General features: G+C 38.6%; 2 protein-coding genes and 1 long non-coding RNA gene across 3 annotated transcripts; 2 read left to right on the top strand and 1 right to left on the bottom strand.

The window, feature by feature from the left end:
• Nucleotides 1-414: 414 nt before the first annotated feature.
• On the bottom strand, nt 415-5559 carry LOC125291218. The gene is made up of 3 exons (XR_007192950.1): nt 4636-5559; nt 4441-4524; nt 415-910 (listed from the first exon to the last, which is right to left on the bottom strand). It is a non-coding gene; the product is annotated as an uncharacterized LOC125291218 (long non-coding RNA).
• A 778-nt stretch (nt 5560-6337) lies between these two features.
• LOC125284970 (sterile alpha motif domain-containing protein 3-like) lies at nt 6338-10946 on the top strand. Its single transcript, XM_048229147.1, has 5 exons — nt 6338-7136; nt 9721-9865; nt 9968-10012; nt 10241-10423; nt 10904-10946. The coding sequence occupies exons 1-5, from the start codon at nt 7055-7057 to the stop codon at nt 10944-10946; spliced, it is 498 nt and encodes a 165-aa protein (XP_048085104.1). The 5' UTR covers nt 6338-7054.
• LOC125291216 lies at nt 10943-12904 on the top strand. Its single transcript, XM_048237851.1, has 7 exons — nt 10943-10990; nt 11105-11257; nt 11366-11434; nt 11588-11794; nt 11884-12043; nt 12373-12440; nt 12535-12904. Exons 2-7 carry the CDS (start codon nt 11183-11185, stop codon nt 12823-12825), a joined length of 870 nt encoding a protein of 289 aa, XP_048093808.1. The 5' UTR covers nt 10943-10990; nt 11105-11182; the 3' UTR covers nt 12826-12904.
• The last annotated feature ends 2661 nt before the right edge of the window (nt 12905-15565 follow it).

Below are 15565 nucleotides of genomic sequence, written 5' to 3' on the forward strand. Positions count from 1 at the left end.
GGTCAAATTGTATTTAACTGAAAGCTTGGGATCTCAGCTAAATACTGTATATATTCAATGTCAACAAATTATCCCTTGTTTTGAGTTATATATGATTAAAGTGGGGTTGTGCACGTGTGCCAACCTGCCCCAGGCACGGGGTTGGTTGGCACATGTAGCCGGGGCTGGTTGGAACACCCATGTTATAGTCCTTTGCAGTACTCCTTTTGCTTTTGCTTGAAGTGTTCATCTATCTCACTGCCTGTTAAGCTTTGCTGATGTCTTTCCTGTGTGTTTTTCTTCAATAGGACCACTGTCAAGACCATTTTGGTCCCTACCGATTTTTTTTTTTACTTCAAATGTTTGAAAATGTCTGAAATGCTTCCAAATGTAAAACTATGTTCAGTAATCACAATAACGATGTTAAAACAGAGATTGATGATGTTTTTTATGTGTAAAATACACAGTTTATACATTTGTCACAAAATAGCCATCGGGAATGTATGTGCCAAATCAGTGTACCAACCTGCCCTGCCCGTATTAAGACATCCTTTTTTGCACAAATGCTGTTAGCCTGCTAACATCAGTCATCTCAGGTTTTCAAACTTCATTTTAAATTATACCTGAGTCCCCTAACAATCAATTATAATGAATACATTTTTATATCCCTAACTATTATCCTTCTAGGATGTTTTTAGTGGGAGGTGCATATTCTAAGTTTTCATACTACAAAATTAAAAAGTTGTTCTCACCTAAAGAGTTAATGACCTGGAGATATACATGAGTTTACTCTACTCAACTCTACTTCTACTGACATGCTTCCTGGTGACATAAAAACACAAATGGTTTCCCCTTGATATAAAGGCTGACATAAGAGACATAGGCTATGCAAGTATATACTTTCCCAGATGGATTCAAATCCCAGACTGTCCTGAAAAATAAACAAAAACAAGATATAGGATGAATAGATTACAATGACAAATTTAAGGTCTCAAAGGGTTAATGCTTCTTTCCAAAAAACTCACCAGAAGTCGTTATTTAAGGGGTTATTTAAAAAAAAAATTCTTCTGGGGGAGCATGCCCCCAGACCACCCTAACTAAGCTGAGTTACCAACCTATTGAAGTGGCCAGGGGGGCCCTTTTCACATCTACAGTATGAACATCTACAATATCTACAATAATTAAAACGAGCACGTGATTTAGCACACAACATTTTAGTGAGTGAGCCCCCCAACGTGCTAATGTGGAATTCTCGGCTCAATGTGCAGCTCTGCTTGTGTTTTACAGCTGGCGGCTATTCCGCCATTTGTCCCTTTCTTACGTGGTGCTGAGTAGCCTTCATAATACCTGCTGTATGAGATGTCGATTAGGCCTACTCAATTTATTGATGCTGATGCATCGGATACATAGTAAAAAAAAAAAGACAAAAAGGTGCCCTACTCCATCACAGCTTCGAAGACCAAAAGATAAACTAGTTGAGGTAGTAGATTTGCTGACTTGACACAAGTACCATTTGTTGTGTCTTATAGTCTATGGGCTAGGAGGGGTCCAAATGCCACCCCACCCAACTACTAGACTTAATTGGTATTTTCTTGTAGCCCTGGTCCCAGAGTTTAAGATATCATGTTAACAAGAAATAAACTCATTCCCACTGTATCTGGTGGACCACTTTCTGACTTCCGATTTTAAGACATGAGAAATGAATAGCCATTGCTTATGCAAAAAGTAGTCAATATTGAACAAGTTGGGTATCAACACAAAGTATTTGACATGTTATATCATAGTCTAAAGTTCAATTATGTGTTAAGCCATATTATTATATCGTATTAGGCCTGAAATAGTCATGTATTCGATGGGGCCCTGGTCCCAAAGTTTGAGGAAAAATCCTATTAACAAGAAATAAACTCATTCTCACTTTATTTGGTACTTTGTAAAAATGTTTTTATTACAAATAAATAAATAAATAAATAAATAAATTTGGAGAGAAGTCACCCATTTCTAACATAAAGTGGTCCATATTTATGGCGTTTGCAAACGGAAGTTCGGGAGGAGCATGATGGAATTTGCCACGCCTCCTTCAATCAGACAGGTTATTTATTCGCAATCTACCTGCCAAAGTTGCAGCATCTGCGTTACTCCGCTCGCAAAGACGCGTTTTGGTTGAACTTCTCCCCAGTCAGGGTGTTGAGCAAGTACTCGATCCTTTTCTCTTTCCCCTCTTACTAAAGCCGATCAACCGAGCACCAGCAGCGCAGCGCAGCGCAGAGCTCCGTTCCTCCGGCGTCTCCCCCTCTGTTCATGCAACAGGTTTTCAACTCAGCAAGTTATGGCTGCCCGCGTGCAGCCCTCTACCTTGCCTTCCACTACTGCGGCCTCTTTCTCTATTCCAGCTAATCAGCCTTTTCCCCCTGCTCACTCAACTCAGCAAGTTATGGGTGCCCACACGCAGCCCTCTACCTTGCCTTCCACTTCTGTGGCCTCTTTCTCTTTTCCAGCTAATCAACCTTCCCCACTTCCAGTTAATCAACCAGCCCCTCCTTTCTCTTTGCCGACCCAGGGTGCTGCGCAACCTCCTCCCCCTCCTCCTGTTGCGACCGTGCAGAGATGGGCAGTACTAGCTTAAAGGATAATTCCAGTATTTAGCACTTTGAGTCCCTTTTCTGTTTTTTTTTTGGTTGAACTAGAGTGGTGGACACCGAAATTTTGACGATGGGTCCTGTCTCGACTTTCTGACTCGTTTTGAATTGCCTTTGACTGGCTGGCTATGGGCATGCACAAACATGTCCTTAAAACAACCCTTAACGTTCATTTTCCAAACTGTACACCTGCATTGAGTGCTCTCCCGCTGAATTTGTTCCGCGTAGTCCTGGCCATAGGGTCCCTCATCTTTAACGCAATTTTTTGGGGTGTATGGCGGAATCCTGCACGACTCCTGCCTGCGCAGTTGACTCCTGCACAATCCCACAAATCACTTCAGGACCCTGGCCAGAGACTTCTCCAAACATGCTTTTCTATTATGCTATTATATCTTTTTGCAAATTACAGAATGTGAACTAGTGAAATGGCGTTTACAAACGGAAGTTCAGAAGGAGCATGACGGAATTTGCCACACCTCCTTCAATCAGACAGGTTATTTATTCCCAGTCTACCTGCCGAAGTTGCAGCATCGGCATTACTCCGCTCGCAACCCACCACCTCCCCTTACGCCTCCCGTTTTCCATAGTTAAAGAATAAGTTAGGTGTAACTGTATACAGTACTTGAAATGTAATAAAGTCTACAGATAATTGTGTATTAATCAAGTCCTAGCAGAAAATTATGTATAAGGATGTAGTCTAACGATGGCCAGTTCCAGGGATGCACTAATATTTTATTCATAGTACCAGATTGCAACAATTAATAGTTAACACTAAGTTGTAAACACTTCGGGAAAAATATGAAAAACTTTGGATATACCAAAAAACTTTTACAGGCTTTTCCCAAAACACGGAAGTAACGTCAACGCAACAGTAGCGGTAGCAGCAGAGAGTAGAAGCCATCAGGCAAGTGATATTTACATAAACTCCTGGTGTACTTACAAACTTTCCAATGCCTTGTTTTATGAGTACAGAACATATTTGTACTACTGTAGAAGTTTGGTACCATTCCGGGCATTATTAGTGGGGTAGTTACAAGATACACCATTAGTTCCATTAGCGCCTGCACTAAGCCATTCGGCTGATAGCGCTAACTCGACCAATGTTCAACCAAGAGAAAAAAAGCTTCTGTGGGGTTGTTTGGCTCGAGGTCATGGTGCAAAGGAGCCTAGGGTGAAATTACTCTGAACCATCGCTTTAAGTCATTTCTCATCAAATATCTGAAATTCTACTCAAGTGTGGGTTTCAGATACTTTATATAATTCTGGTAATGAGGAGGGTGGGCCATACCTTATGTCATATCATATCACAACGTGAGGGTGTAAGCTTTCAAAAAGCATGGTATATATGGTACTGTGTAGAATCAGTTTCCCCTTCATGGTTTAGACCAAAATGTACTGGTTGGATACTTTTCCACCTAAATCCAAAGAATCCCATTCATTTCAATGGGAAATCTACATAAACTCTAATTGGAGGGCAATTTTTGCTCAGCTTGGTGGCCCTCGAACCAAGATTGTTCTATAGGCCTTTATTTACAATTTAGAAGTGAAAACGAAACTTTTTAATTAATTTCAAATGAAAATGACAAATTGCCTATACACAAAACCCCACTACTATTAGGTCGAACAGTCTGAAGAGCTGATTTGAGTCGTCTCTTGCCCACTTTCTCGACTCAAGGTAACAACAAAGGCCTGATAGAGGGCTGTACATTACCTTTATCTACACATAGCACTACAAAGCAGTGGTATTTCTGATCTTTCTGGTGCCAAAGACAATCTCTAAAGCCAAACACACCCACCGCACAACAAATGAGAATCACATACATACCATGAAAACATAAGGATACATGTACTGAAATTCCATATTGATGTTGTCAATGATGACACGATTTTCTTTCCTTGACATCCAAAGCTAAAACATAAACACATGGGTGTGGCATCATAAATAATGACCATGAATGCATTGAGAACTAAATATAGATTTTAATATATGTCCCAGAATGAAAAAACCCTTCTCCCGTACCTTCTTATGAGCGACCCAGAGTTTCCTGGGGTGAAAGTTGACCATCTCATCATTTGGACCATTTCAAAAGTAATCATCCTCGCTCACTATTATTCCACCAAGAGTTTACTAAAGATGTCCATGCACCATGGAGGAGGCTGTTGAGGGGCAAAATGTCCGCAAAATATCTACCAATATATGACCATATATTACACATATCAGGAAACATATCACTATAAATATTCCCTGATACAGAGCCCTTTCACCCAGTGTTAAGCCCCAAAGCAAAAGTATCATTTCCCACACTCTGCACAACAAATTAGTAAGAAAATATGGATTGCAGTGAACTTGGATTCTCAAAAATATCACAATTTATTTCTGTATGGATGATGCATGATATCTGATCATTCCCAGGGTTCCCACTCCAAGTGAAATGTAAAATGTCATGACTTTTCCCTGACAAAAAATAGAATTTCCATGACCTATTATATAATGAAGGGTACAATATGCCGAGCAAAGCTTTCAGAACAGTTGCGTAGCGTTCAGGAATCTTGGGCTAAACACAACTACTCAGCAGTAAAGCTAATAACTGAGTGGAAGTATACTGTATTTGTATAAATGTATCGCAAGTAAATTTTAAACTGCTATAACAAAATCTCCTGATATTCAATGAATTTGCCCCCAAAATGATCAAATGACTTTCCATGTCTGGAATAGACTTTCCAAAATTCCATGATATTACAGAAATTCCATGACCTGGGCTATGGGAACCCTGCATTCCTTTTCATACCGTAATAATTCACCCCCATGAAGGAAGTGGTGTATCGAAATGCCACTCTGCAGGATCACGCCAAACATTATCGGATCCTACTGGACACTGGGGAAAGTGTCACTGAAACATGTAAAAAGCACTTAAAGGAACCGTATGTAAGAAATGTATTTCAATTAATCATAAAATGGCTCTGGTATGTCACTAGACATTAAGAAATCATGTAAATTTCAAATACTTATATCACTGGCAAGAGCAGTCCGGCCAGGATATTGTCATTTTAAAAAGTGAAGTTGCAGCCCTCAACTGATGTTGATGTTGTGTTTTGTCATGTCATGTTGTGTTTTGGCCTGATGCGCCACCGTCCACCTATGTACTAATCACGAAGGCAGTAGTGTTTCGGCTTCCGGGTTGGCAACCTCGAGTCAGGGGGGAGGGGGAGGGGATACACCGCTCTACAGTAATTTGAAAGTGATTGCAGTACCAGTTTTGGCCACAATCTTACATATGGTTCCTTTAAGAAGCACTTAGTAGCCTAAAGCGTCTCCCCATAACACAGGCTGACATGATTAATTATTCGACGCCTGGGAAAGTGTCAAAAAGGCCAAACCTGTGAAGATTAATCGGCAAAACCTGACATTAAGACCAACTGATGTCATACATTATTTTTAATGGTAACCGTAGCAGGAATATTCACCAATATGATTAACTGACAAGGGCTGTAACAACGCATTATGTAATAACACTGCATTATGTACACTCTTAAAAAAATGGGTTCTTGGGGGTGCTATATAGAACCATGCAGGTTCTTAGCCAAGTAAATTGAACCTTTTGCCTAAAAAGGGTTCTATTTCATGCACGCGAGGGTTATTTGAACTTCAACGAATTTTTATGGAACCATTCTGGACTTGATTTTAACGGTAAGTGTCACGAAACTTTTATCTCCTTTTATCACCCATTTTTTGTTTTCTGCAAACCACTGTATGAAGCGATACTCCTTTAAATAAAAAATAGGGGCGTTCCCCTTAAACGCCTGTGGGCGTTTTGGTTTTGTCAGCTGTCGAAACTGTCGGTCGAAACAGCTGTTAGTTTGTTGTTAACGTTAGTGTAGCTAGAAACTATCTTATCAGTTATCTCTACTAGCAGATCCATCATGAAGATAAGTTTACTTCTTACTTGTCAGGCTTACAATAAAATCAACTATTGCTTTTTTATCGATGATTTTGACCGTGTATTCGGTGTTGATGTTCATTGACATTCTCTAACGATAAATTAAGCTAGCTAATGTTAGCGTACTAGCTAGCGGATAGTTTAGCACTAGGGAGTTGAGATAACTAGCTACTAGTGCTAGCTAATCAAACGTCAGCCAGCCAACAATCCAAAGTGATACGGTAGCAGTAACATTTCACGTTTCATTACCAGACTGTTTTGTTAATTTACAAGGAAAACCTTATATAGTTCTATATATACAGTCTATGAGGAAAACATGTCATCAAATAAATGGTGTTGAGTTTTGTCATTGGCAACACAAAATTGTCACAATAATATAAGTCAGCTAACTAACGTTTATGTTTATGGTAAATGAATACACACATTGATTAATGCATGATTTAATGTTAAGTTACATACTTTACTTTTAAGTTACTAGATTTTCTCTCATTCCAGATTATAATGGTGGACAAATGGACCAAAGACGAGGTTGGCAAGTGGCTCCAAAGTTTGCATTTGGTTGATTACAAAGAAACCTTCAGAGGTATGCCTAAATGGATTTCTTCAAATGCCCATTCTGTGATGTGGTGAAATTCCAGTTAAGGAAGTATTTAACACACCTGCAGTTATTGCACAACCAGCAACCAAACTTCAATATTGTCTGCAATGTAGACAGATGCAGTAGAAGTTACAGAAGTGTTGCATGTTGAAGAAATCACATTTATAGAAAACACAGAGAAGCTTTACAGCCAACAAGTTCCAGTTCAGAAACAACAGTGTTTGAGCAGGTACAAGAGGGCGATGTTTTGATGTAGATGATGAGGATTGTGATGAAGTAAATGGAAGATCTTTGCCAACAAATGATTTGGACACACTTTTGTCTGGACTGAAACAGCATGTGGCTCTTTTTATTTTAAATCTCCAGGAGAAGCATCTTTTACCAAAAGTGACGCAAGACACAATTGTCACAAATCTACAATTTGTTTTGAAGTTCTTTCACCAAAATTATGCTGAAATCATAAAATTCCATTTAGAAAATGCAGGCTTCAGATTAGAGGACCACGAAGACTTGGATGTTTTGCTGTCCAATGACGGAGTATTCGATTCTGTATTTGAGTATGTGCAGTCAGAGTACAAACTTCTGCAGTATAGTAAACAGCATCTTCATCTGGTAGAGCCTGTGCAAAAGGTTCTAGGTAGTAACAGCCAGGGTGGTGAAGATACCTTTCAGTATATACCAATAACTGATGTTCTAAAGACCCATTTGGAGAAACAGGATATTTTTGAGTCATTCCAAAGGACCTGTGAGAGAGCCCCAAATACTTTTTTTTTTAAATGACTTCACTGATGGGGAGATTTTTCAAGGAAGTCCTTTTTATGGTGATTCTAGTATTGTGAGATTGCATCTCTATACTGATGAATTTGAAGTTGTAAACCCTTTAGGCTCCAAAAAATCAATTCACAAGCTAACAGCATTTTATTTTACAATTGGCAATCTTGAATCGAATTTTAAATCACTATTGAGGTTCATACACCTCTGCATACTGGTGAAGCACAAATTACTCCAAAAATATTCATATAGAGACATTTTACAACCCCTCATCGATGATCTTAAGACTTCATACACTGATGGGCTCTGGATCTCCTTGAATCAGCAACATATAAATTTAAAGTGCGCTCTAGCTACTGTTTCAGCAGATAATTTATCAGCGCATAGCTTGGCAGGATTCACCTGCTGTTTTAGCAGTGGACGTGTGTGCAGATTTTGCATGGTCACCTATAAGTGCTTGAAGTCCCATGTGAATGAAGACAAACTTATAATCCGATCCTCTCAGGTGCACAAGTACCATCTGGAAGCACTCAAGGAGAGTAGGGAGGTTTCTAAACAGACATATGGTGTGGTCAGCAAATGTCCATTTAGTGAGCTGGACTACTTTGATGTTACAAGAGCATTTCCACTTGACTTGATGCATGATTTCTTGGAGGGCATTGTACCTGTTGTGATTTGTCACGTCATCAAGGCATTACATTCCATGCATATCGTCTCACTGACCGACATCAATGCTGAGTTAGATGCTTTCAAAATAGGAAGGAACGACAGGAGCAACATCCCACAGCAGTTATCTCAAAGTGTCTTAAAACAGACCAGACTACAAGGGTCTGCAGCACAGAATTGGTGCCTCTTCAGGATTTTGCCATTTCTTATAGGACATTATATCCCACAAGGTGAGGTCCACTGGGATATTTACCTGAAGTGTCGAGAGATAGGCGAAGTAATATTTTCCCCCTCCATAAGGAAGGGGGTAATCCCTCTTCTCTGTCAACAAATAGGTGAATTCCTTTCTGATTTCCAGTCTGCATTCCCCGAGACTTTCACCCCCAAGCTTCACTTCCTCATACACTATCCCCGTCTGATTCTAGAATTTGGCCCCTTGAAACCGCTGTGGTGCATGAGATTTGAGGGAAAGCACCAGTATTTTAAAAGATTATCCCGAAACACCTGTAATTATAAAAACCTGTCCTACACCCTCTCTAAAAGACACCAGTTAAGACAGTGCTGGGAACTCCAATCACTAGATGTACTCCATCAGAGCAACTACACTGAGGGAGAGCGACTTTGTTCCATTCGGGCTTTGTCATTGGACATCCAGGAAGGAGTGAGTAGAAAAAGTGGGATTGTGGACATCCCTAGTGAGGAGAAACTAAGTGTGGTCAGCTCCCTCCTAACCAACAATATCAAATATACTGTAGATGACAACTTCATTATAGATTCTGTGGAAGAGGATATTCCTGTCTTTGTAAAGATTGCCAAGATTGTCCAGTTTAGGGGTGTTTGGATGATATTTGGACAGTTGTTGATTCCCAAAGCGTTTGACAGACATTACCATGCCTTCAAACTGGAGGACCAGAGAACTTGGATTGTTGTTCATCCAGGGGAGGAGAAAGATTATCACGCTCTTGACTCTTACGTTTATGATGACAACTTATTTATCACACTGCATCACAGTGTGCAAAGTTAAAGGTGAACATATAGATGAACTACTTTTAGTATTACAGTGTTTAAACAACATTAGTGCACAATGAAACTATACACTTGAACTGAGTTGACATTTTTCTTTTTTTTAAAGAACAGGAAATTGATGGGGAGACACTCCTGGGCCTGACTGAAAGGATGGTGGAGAAACTTTTCCCTTTAATGAAGTCACAGGTGATGTTTATGAAGGAGCTGAATAAATTAAGAAACTCCCAGAACTCCCAGTCGTTCCCAGAACAGTAAGTAAGATGTGTTAACCAGTCTGTAGACATGGTAGTAAGTAAGCAAGCATTTAATTTAAGCCTGGCATTGATCTTACTACTTTTCCTCTCATCACCCAGATGTGAAGCTGGATTGCTCCTGGAGGACCATACACCTCGCTCACAGTGAGTATAGCATGTCTACATTAACTCATGTTCATTAATGTAATGTGTATGTAGTTGAAGTGTATGATGTTCAGAGAATATTAACACAGGCAACAAACTGTCCTGTCTATCTAGACTGTCTTTGCCTGGTGTTCAGATGCCATCTCTTCTGGGGACACTCGGTTGTATATGTTAACTACACACATTATAAGATTGCTTTGAATAATAGCCTATCCACTCTCTTTTTAGACAAGAACCCCCTGCGTTTTATATGACCCAACCATGGCCAGCAGTATTCAGTCTGCCAACCTTCCCTCCTGAACTGCAAGCTGCTCTCCAGAGGAAAGATCCTGCCTTTAAAAGGAAGGACAAATCACATATACGGGCATTATTGATTCAAGTGCTGTTTGATAATGTCACTAAACACACTTGGTAAGTTTAGTTCAAAATATAAAGCAGATTTATTTTTACTAAAAAGTTATTTTCCATTTTTCCCAGGGGTTTATAAACTTCCAAGTTTTAGGGCCTGCTTACACAAAACAATTTTCACAGTTTTCTCTTGGTCAGTGGTGTAATGGCGTTATTTTTCACAGTTTTCTCTTGGTCAGTGGCGTTTTTTCCTAGGTTTCTCTTGGTCAGTGGCGTATTGCGTTTTAGGTAGTGTACGAACGCGCCAGACCACTCGTTAGGTTGTTAATTACCACACCCCTTTGGCATTATTAAAAAAAAAAAAGAGAGGTGCAAAATCTTTAAAACAAACTTTATGCTTTGAAAATAATGAGTTTTCCACCATGCCAGGGTGGAAAATAGGGAACGTAGTCTGAGACTAGTCTGTGATTATAGGATGAGATTAAAAAGTCCTAAAGTAGGCCCTTAGGATGCATTTCACTAACAAATAATTATCTGTTTTAGGTATCCCAGTCACAAAATGTATGGAGATGTCCTGGGAGTTTGATTACAAAATTTCCATTCTTAAGAGATGGCAGTTCATCTGGACATGTAATGCACAGTACTGCTACTTGCAAAGACTCTTTCTGTTTTGGTTATTTTTTTTATTTCTGTGTAAATACTGTCATTTTACTATTGCAATTTGCATTGTATCCTTGTATCTAGGAGACATTGTTAGAGTGCCTCCGTAACAAATTCAAGAAGGAAAGGATTCCACTTGTGCACAACTCCACAGTCCTCCAAATGAAAAAAAAGTATGGAACCAAAAAACGAATGGTGGAGCAAACATCCTATGTGGACACTACCATCGAACCTGAGGTACATTAGGCTATTTGTTTTTCTGATCTTTATTCTTTTAAAAGTGTCAGGTACCAAAGAATGTTATCTTTACTCATCCTATGTGACATGAATTACTGTCCATTTCAGCTGGCAAAAAGGAGAGCAGAATTACTGGATTATTCAGCATCACACAGTAACTCCAGTTCCTCGCTTGAGGTATTTTTTGTTTTCCTTTTCATACTTCATTATTGTTGAGATACAAATAACAAGTGCCACACACATGCAAAAGAGTAACAATGAGTTTGTGGAGAATCAGCCACTCTACTGATTTGATTACACTTGTTTTATAAAATTGTGTTGTGTTTTCAGGTTTTAGAGCTGGAAGCAGTTGGAGAGGATGACACCAGTTATCAAGAGCACCTGAATTTCATCTTAAGGGAGTTGGCCAAGAAGCAACCAAATTTGGCAGAAATTAAAATCAGGATGAGGAGGACGCTATTTAAGCGCATTGAAGCAATGACTCTCCCAACAAAGAAAGTCATGGAGATTTTTCCATTTCTTGGCATCCCACAGCTAGTGAGTAAATTGTGCACAAGACAGTTAACACAATACCAACAGTGGGTATATTCTATTTATCATTCACTCTTAATTTGTTATCCTTAAAGATGCAACATGAGATGCAAATGAAATTTGGGATAGACATGGACAGGAGCTTGCAAACTGCAATACACGAGTTGGCCCCAAGAATCATCAGGGTGGTGAAGGAGGGCAGCCAGAAAAGGTTTTCACCCTCCCTCCTTGAGCCAACAAATGAGAGATTAGAAGGTAGGTGTCTTCTGTGATCAAAAGTCTGAAAACATTCTTTTGGTTATGTAAACTAAAGCACATTGAATGACCTCTGTGTATGAAATGCGCTATATAAATAAAGTTGACTTGACCTGACTTGAGTTGACTCACACAAATTTAAGTTTGAAGAATCACTGAGAAAGAGAATCACAGAAGGAATGGAAAGATATTACTATGTATTATGTATTTTTCTTGCTGGAATGTTGAGGGATAATTGGTGTTTATGGTACATTTAGTTTTTGCGATGATGACCTCTGTGAATGATAATCTAAGCATGATGATTCATTTGGGTAAATGTCTCTTAACAGATGCTGCACTGCTGTTGCTGCCGGAACTCTTCAAGGAGAAAACTGAGTTTTTATACTCTGTTGAAGATGTAAGTGTGGTCTGTTCCAGTTCCATGATTTCAATTCATACCAAAGTTTAAAATGACCATGCCCTGATGTTTCCCCTACTTGTTTCCTCTACAGGAAGTCCACCCCTGCCCAACTGTCGTTTTCCATGGCTCCCTCAATGTGCTCAAGGCAGACACCATCAGCATCAGGCTCGATGGACTAACATTAACCACTGGGAAAATGACCATAGCCGAGGCACTCGAGTACCTCTTCAGCACTTATTTCCTGTTCAATGTATCATATCCCGCCCCTCTTGTAAATACTTTAACATTCATTCAGATATTTTTATTCCAACTCTGTCCTAACAAGAAAAAAATCCCCATCCCTGTTCTTAAAATGTACAACCATTTTATGTCATTTGATTAAATATCCCCTTTATTCCCTCGATAAATTATATCTTTCTATCTTTCTTTCTTTTTTCTTATACTGTAGCTTGTTACAATAAACACATTTGTTACTTTTTAAAACCTTTGTCTTGTTTCATAATTTTCATGGCATTAAAGTTGCTGATAGAGCACATCAATTAAGCTATACTTTAAAATAAATATAATTTCTTAAAATATTAATTAAGTCATGGATTAACCTAACAATTAATTGATTAATTAATATTATTAAAAACATATTCAAAGAACCTCTTATCGGTTTTAGATAGAACCATTTTGTTTAGGCTTTAAAGAACCCTTAGGGGTTCCTTTGATGAACCCTTCAAAAAGGTTCTATATAGAACCATTTAGGGGTGCCATATATGAAGCATGCAATAGAACCATTTTTGGTTCTATATAGTACCTTTTTTTCTTAGAGTGTATAGTTTGCCAGGTTTAAAAAAGTTATGAGAGGAAAATATTTTTATTTGGTGTGAAACACACACATACCTGTTTTTATGCTTTTCATTTGTTTTATAATTTGTATTAATATTTATTTTATCATTATTTTATTTATAAGCTAAGGTTGCTAGCACAGGTGTCTAAAACTAGATAAAAACACTTGCACTTTCTGTTTGCAGTTGTGTGTGGTATTTGAAAAAAAGAATATTGCATTTTCAGAAATAGCCGGCCCTCCAATCAGATGACGTTGGCAGAATTGGCCCCCAGCTCATTTGAGTTTGAGACCCCTGTATTAAACAGTCAGCCTAAGTGGATGGTCTGATGTGTGTAACTGTCTTACAAATCAAAAAAGGGGAAACTGTCTTGCAGTCCATTGCATTGACAATAAGAACAAAAGCGATGTTGAACACCATAACGTACCATTCGGGCGTATGGATACATGTGCCAAAGGGGCATGTTGGGGTTGTTGATGATGACTGGATCCACTCCTCTTTCTATATTTTCTAGGGCTGTCATAATGTTAGTTAGATAGTTAGTTTATTGCCCCTTTGGGAAAGTTCATGTTAACAGGTCTGTACAGATTTGCACATCTTCACACTCCTTCACATCAGATCACATTGCACTACAGTGGAGTTGGAGACATTGCATGAAGAAGACTTCAGACATGAAGCTTACATGAAAAACACACAACATAGATTTTGAAAACAACACAGAAACATGTTCAGTCAATTAGTTATATTGGTGGATGAGTTTACTGTATTATCCATGAAAATAATGTGCACCATCAATCTCAATGGCGAATATATTAGATAACATACAGTGAGGCCTGTCTTTGTATGTGTGCGTGCATGAAGCTTACATGAAAAACACACAACATAGATTTTGAAAAAACACAGGCACATGTTCAGTCAATTAGTTATATTGGTGGATGAGGGTTTTTTAAAAATATTTTCTAGGGCTGTCATAATGTTAGTTAGATAGTTAACAGGTCTGTACAGACATGCATCCCCACATCCCACTTCACATCAGATCACATTGCACGACAGTGGAGTTGGAGATATCACATGAGGAAGAATTCAGACATGAAGTGACATATACATGAAAAACACACAACATAGATTTGGAAACAACACAGGCTCTACACATATAACACACGTTATTAATATAGGCTACTTTTCGCAAACTGGCCCTAATATAGGATAGGCCGCTGACAAGCAACAAACAAGATAAAATTCTCATTTTCTATATAAAACCTATAGGCTAAATGTCACCAGTTTTGATATAATTATTAAATGGTCTTACCTTTACTGCGTGCCCACATATGTGCCTTGTGAAGATACTTAGGAATGATCTGAGAATTGTAATACTTGCGAAAATAAGCAAAAGTACTGATGATCACTCCTGTCCGCCTCTTCAGTTTCCTATCAGACATAAATGAAGGTGAAATGTAAGTCAACATAGGTCTATTCTACTGCATCACAAGTTTCAGTTTCATTTTCCTGACACCACCGTTATGTTTCGAAGCCTACTCCTGGCTTTAAGATCATGTATTTCATTAACGATATTCACTCAGGTGTCGCCGTTATTAATAGCCTATTTAGCTTGGAAAAAGAGAAGTAAATTTGGATCACTTTTTCGTATAGCATTTTTGAGAGTTTGTGCTTTTAAAAGATTTGTAAAATATAATTACACTTTTTACCTTGCTTGCTCACCCTTTAGGGTACATAGAATAGAGTACATAGAATGACTGTAAATGGTCCTACGATTGCGTTTGTTTTGGTACATCAATGGTTAACCACCGTTGTGTTTGGACGCCTACTAAAACACAAACGTGTTCTCCTTTTTAATAATTTCTTATTAATTTATCTTTATCTCAACGAGATTGATTATACACGCTCTGATCACCGTAGCTTGGAAGAGGATACGTGTAAATGTGGCTCACTTTTACGTCTAACTTTTTTGAGAGTTGGTGCTTTTAAAAAGATCTTAAAAAATCATTAAAATCTTTACCTTGCTTTGCCTCCTCTTCCCGCATAGGGTAAACCCCTGAGGATGTAAATGTTTTTACGTTTATTTTGGTACATCATTAGGACAATCTCCAGCTATTTTTCTGCTCTCAACTAAAGTGGCACTTTCAACTGTATGGGCGTGGTATTTTGTTGTTACAATACTCTAGCCACTGTCAGTCAAGGAAGTGATCAAGTGGGCTAAGCTAAACAATATAAAGGCTAAAGTAAGATGTATCCAGGCTAACTGATTTTTTCTTTTTTTAAAGTATGTTT

This window comes from Alosa alosa, chromosome 2 (assembly GCF_017589495.1).
Source record: "Alosa alosa isolate M-15738 ecotype Scorff River chromosome 2, AALO_Geno_1.1, whole genome shotgun sequence".
Lineage (NCBI taxonomy): Eukaryota > Metazoa > Chordata > Actinopteri > Clupeiformes > Clupeidae > Alosa > Alosa alosa.

Excerpts from the sequence above, each read along its gene's own strand:
- LOC125284970 (XM_048229147.1), top strand. The coding sequence starts at position 7,055 with ATGGTGGACAAATGGACCAAAGACGAGGTTGGCAAGTGGCTCCAAAGT. Across the intron at positions 10,013-10,240 it reads GACCATACACCTCGCTCACA|ACAAGAACCCCCTGCGTTTT; the intron begins GTGAGTATAGCA and ends CTCTCTTTTTAG. Across the intron at positions 10,424-10,903 it reads AATGTCACTAAACACACTTG|GTATCCCAGTCACAAAATGT; the intron begins GTAAGTTTAGTT and ends TATCTGTTTTAG.
- LOC125291216 (XM_048237851.1), top strand. The coding sequence starts at position 11,183 with ATGAAAAAAAAGTATGGAACCAAAAAACGAATGGTGGAGCAAACATCC. Across the intron at positions 11,795-11,883 it reads TTCTTGGCATCCCACAGCTA|ATGCAACATGAGATGCAAAT; the intron begins GTGAGTAAATTG and ends TTATCCTTAAAG. Across the intron at positions 12,441-12,534 it reads TTTTATACTCTGTTGAAGAT|GAAGTCCACCCCTGCCCAAC; the intron begins GTAAGTGTGGTC and ends TTTCCTCTACAG.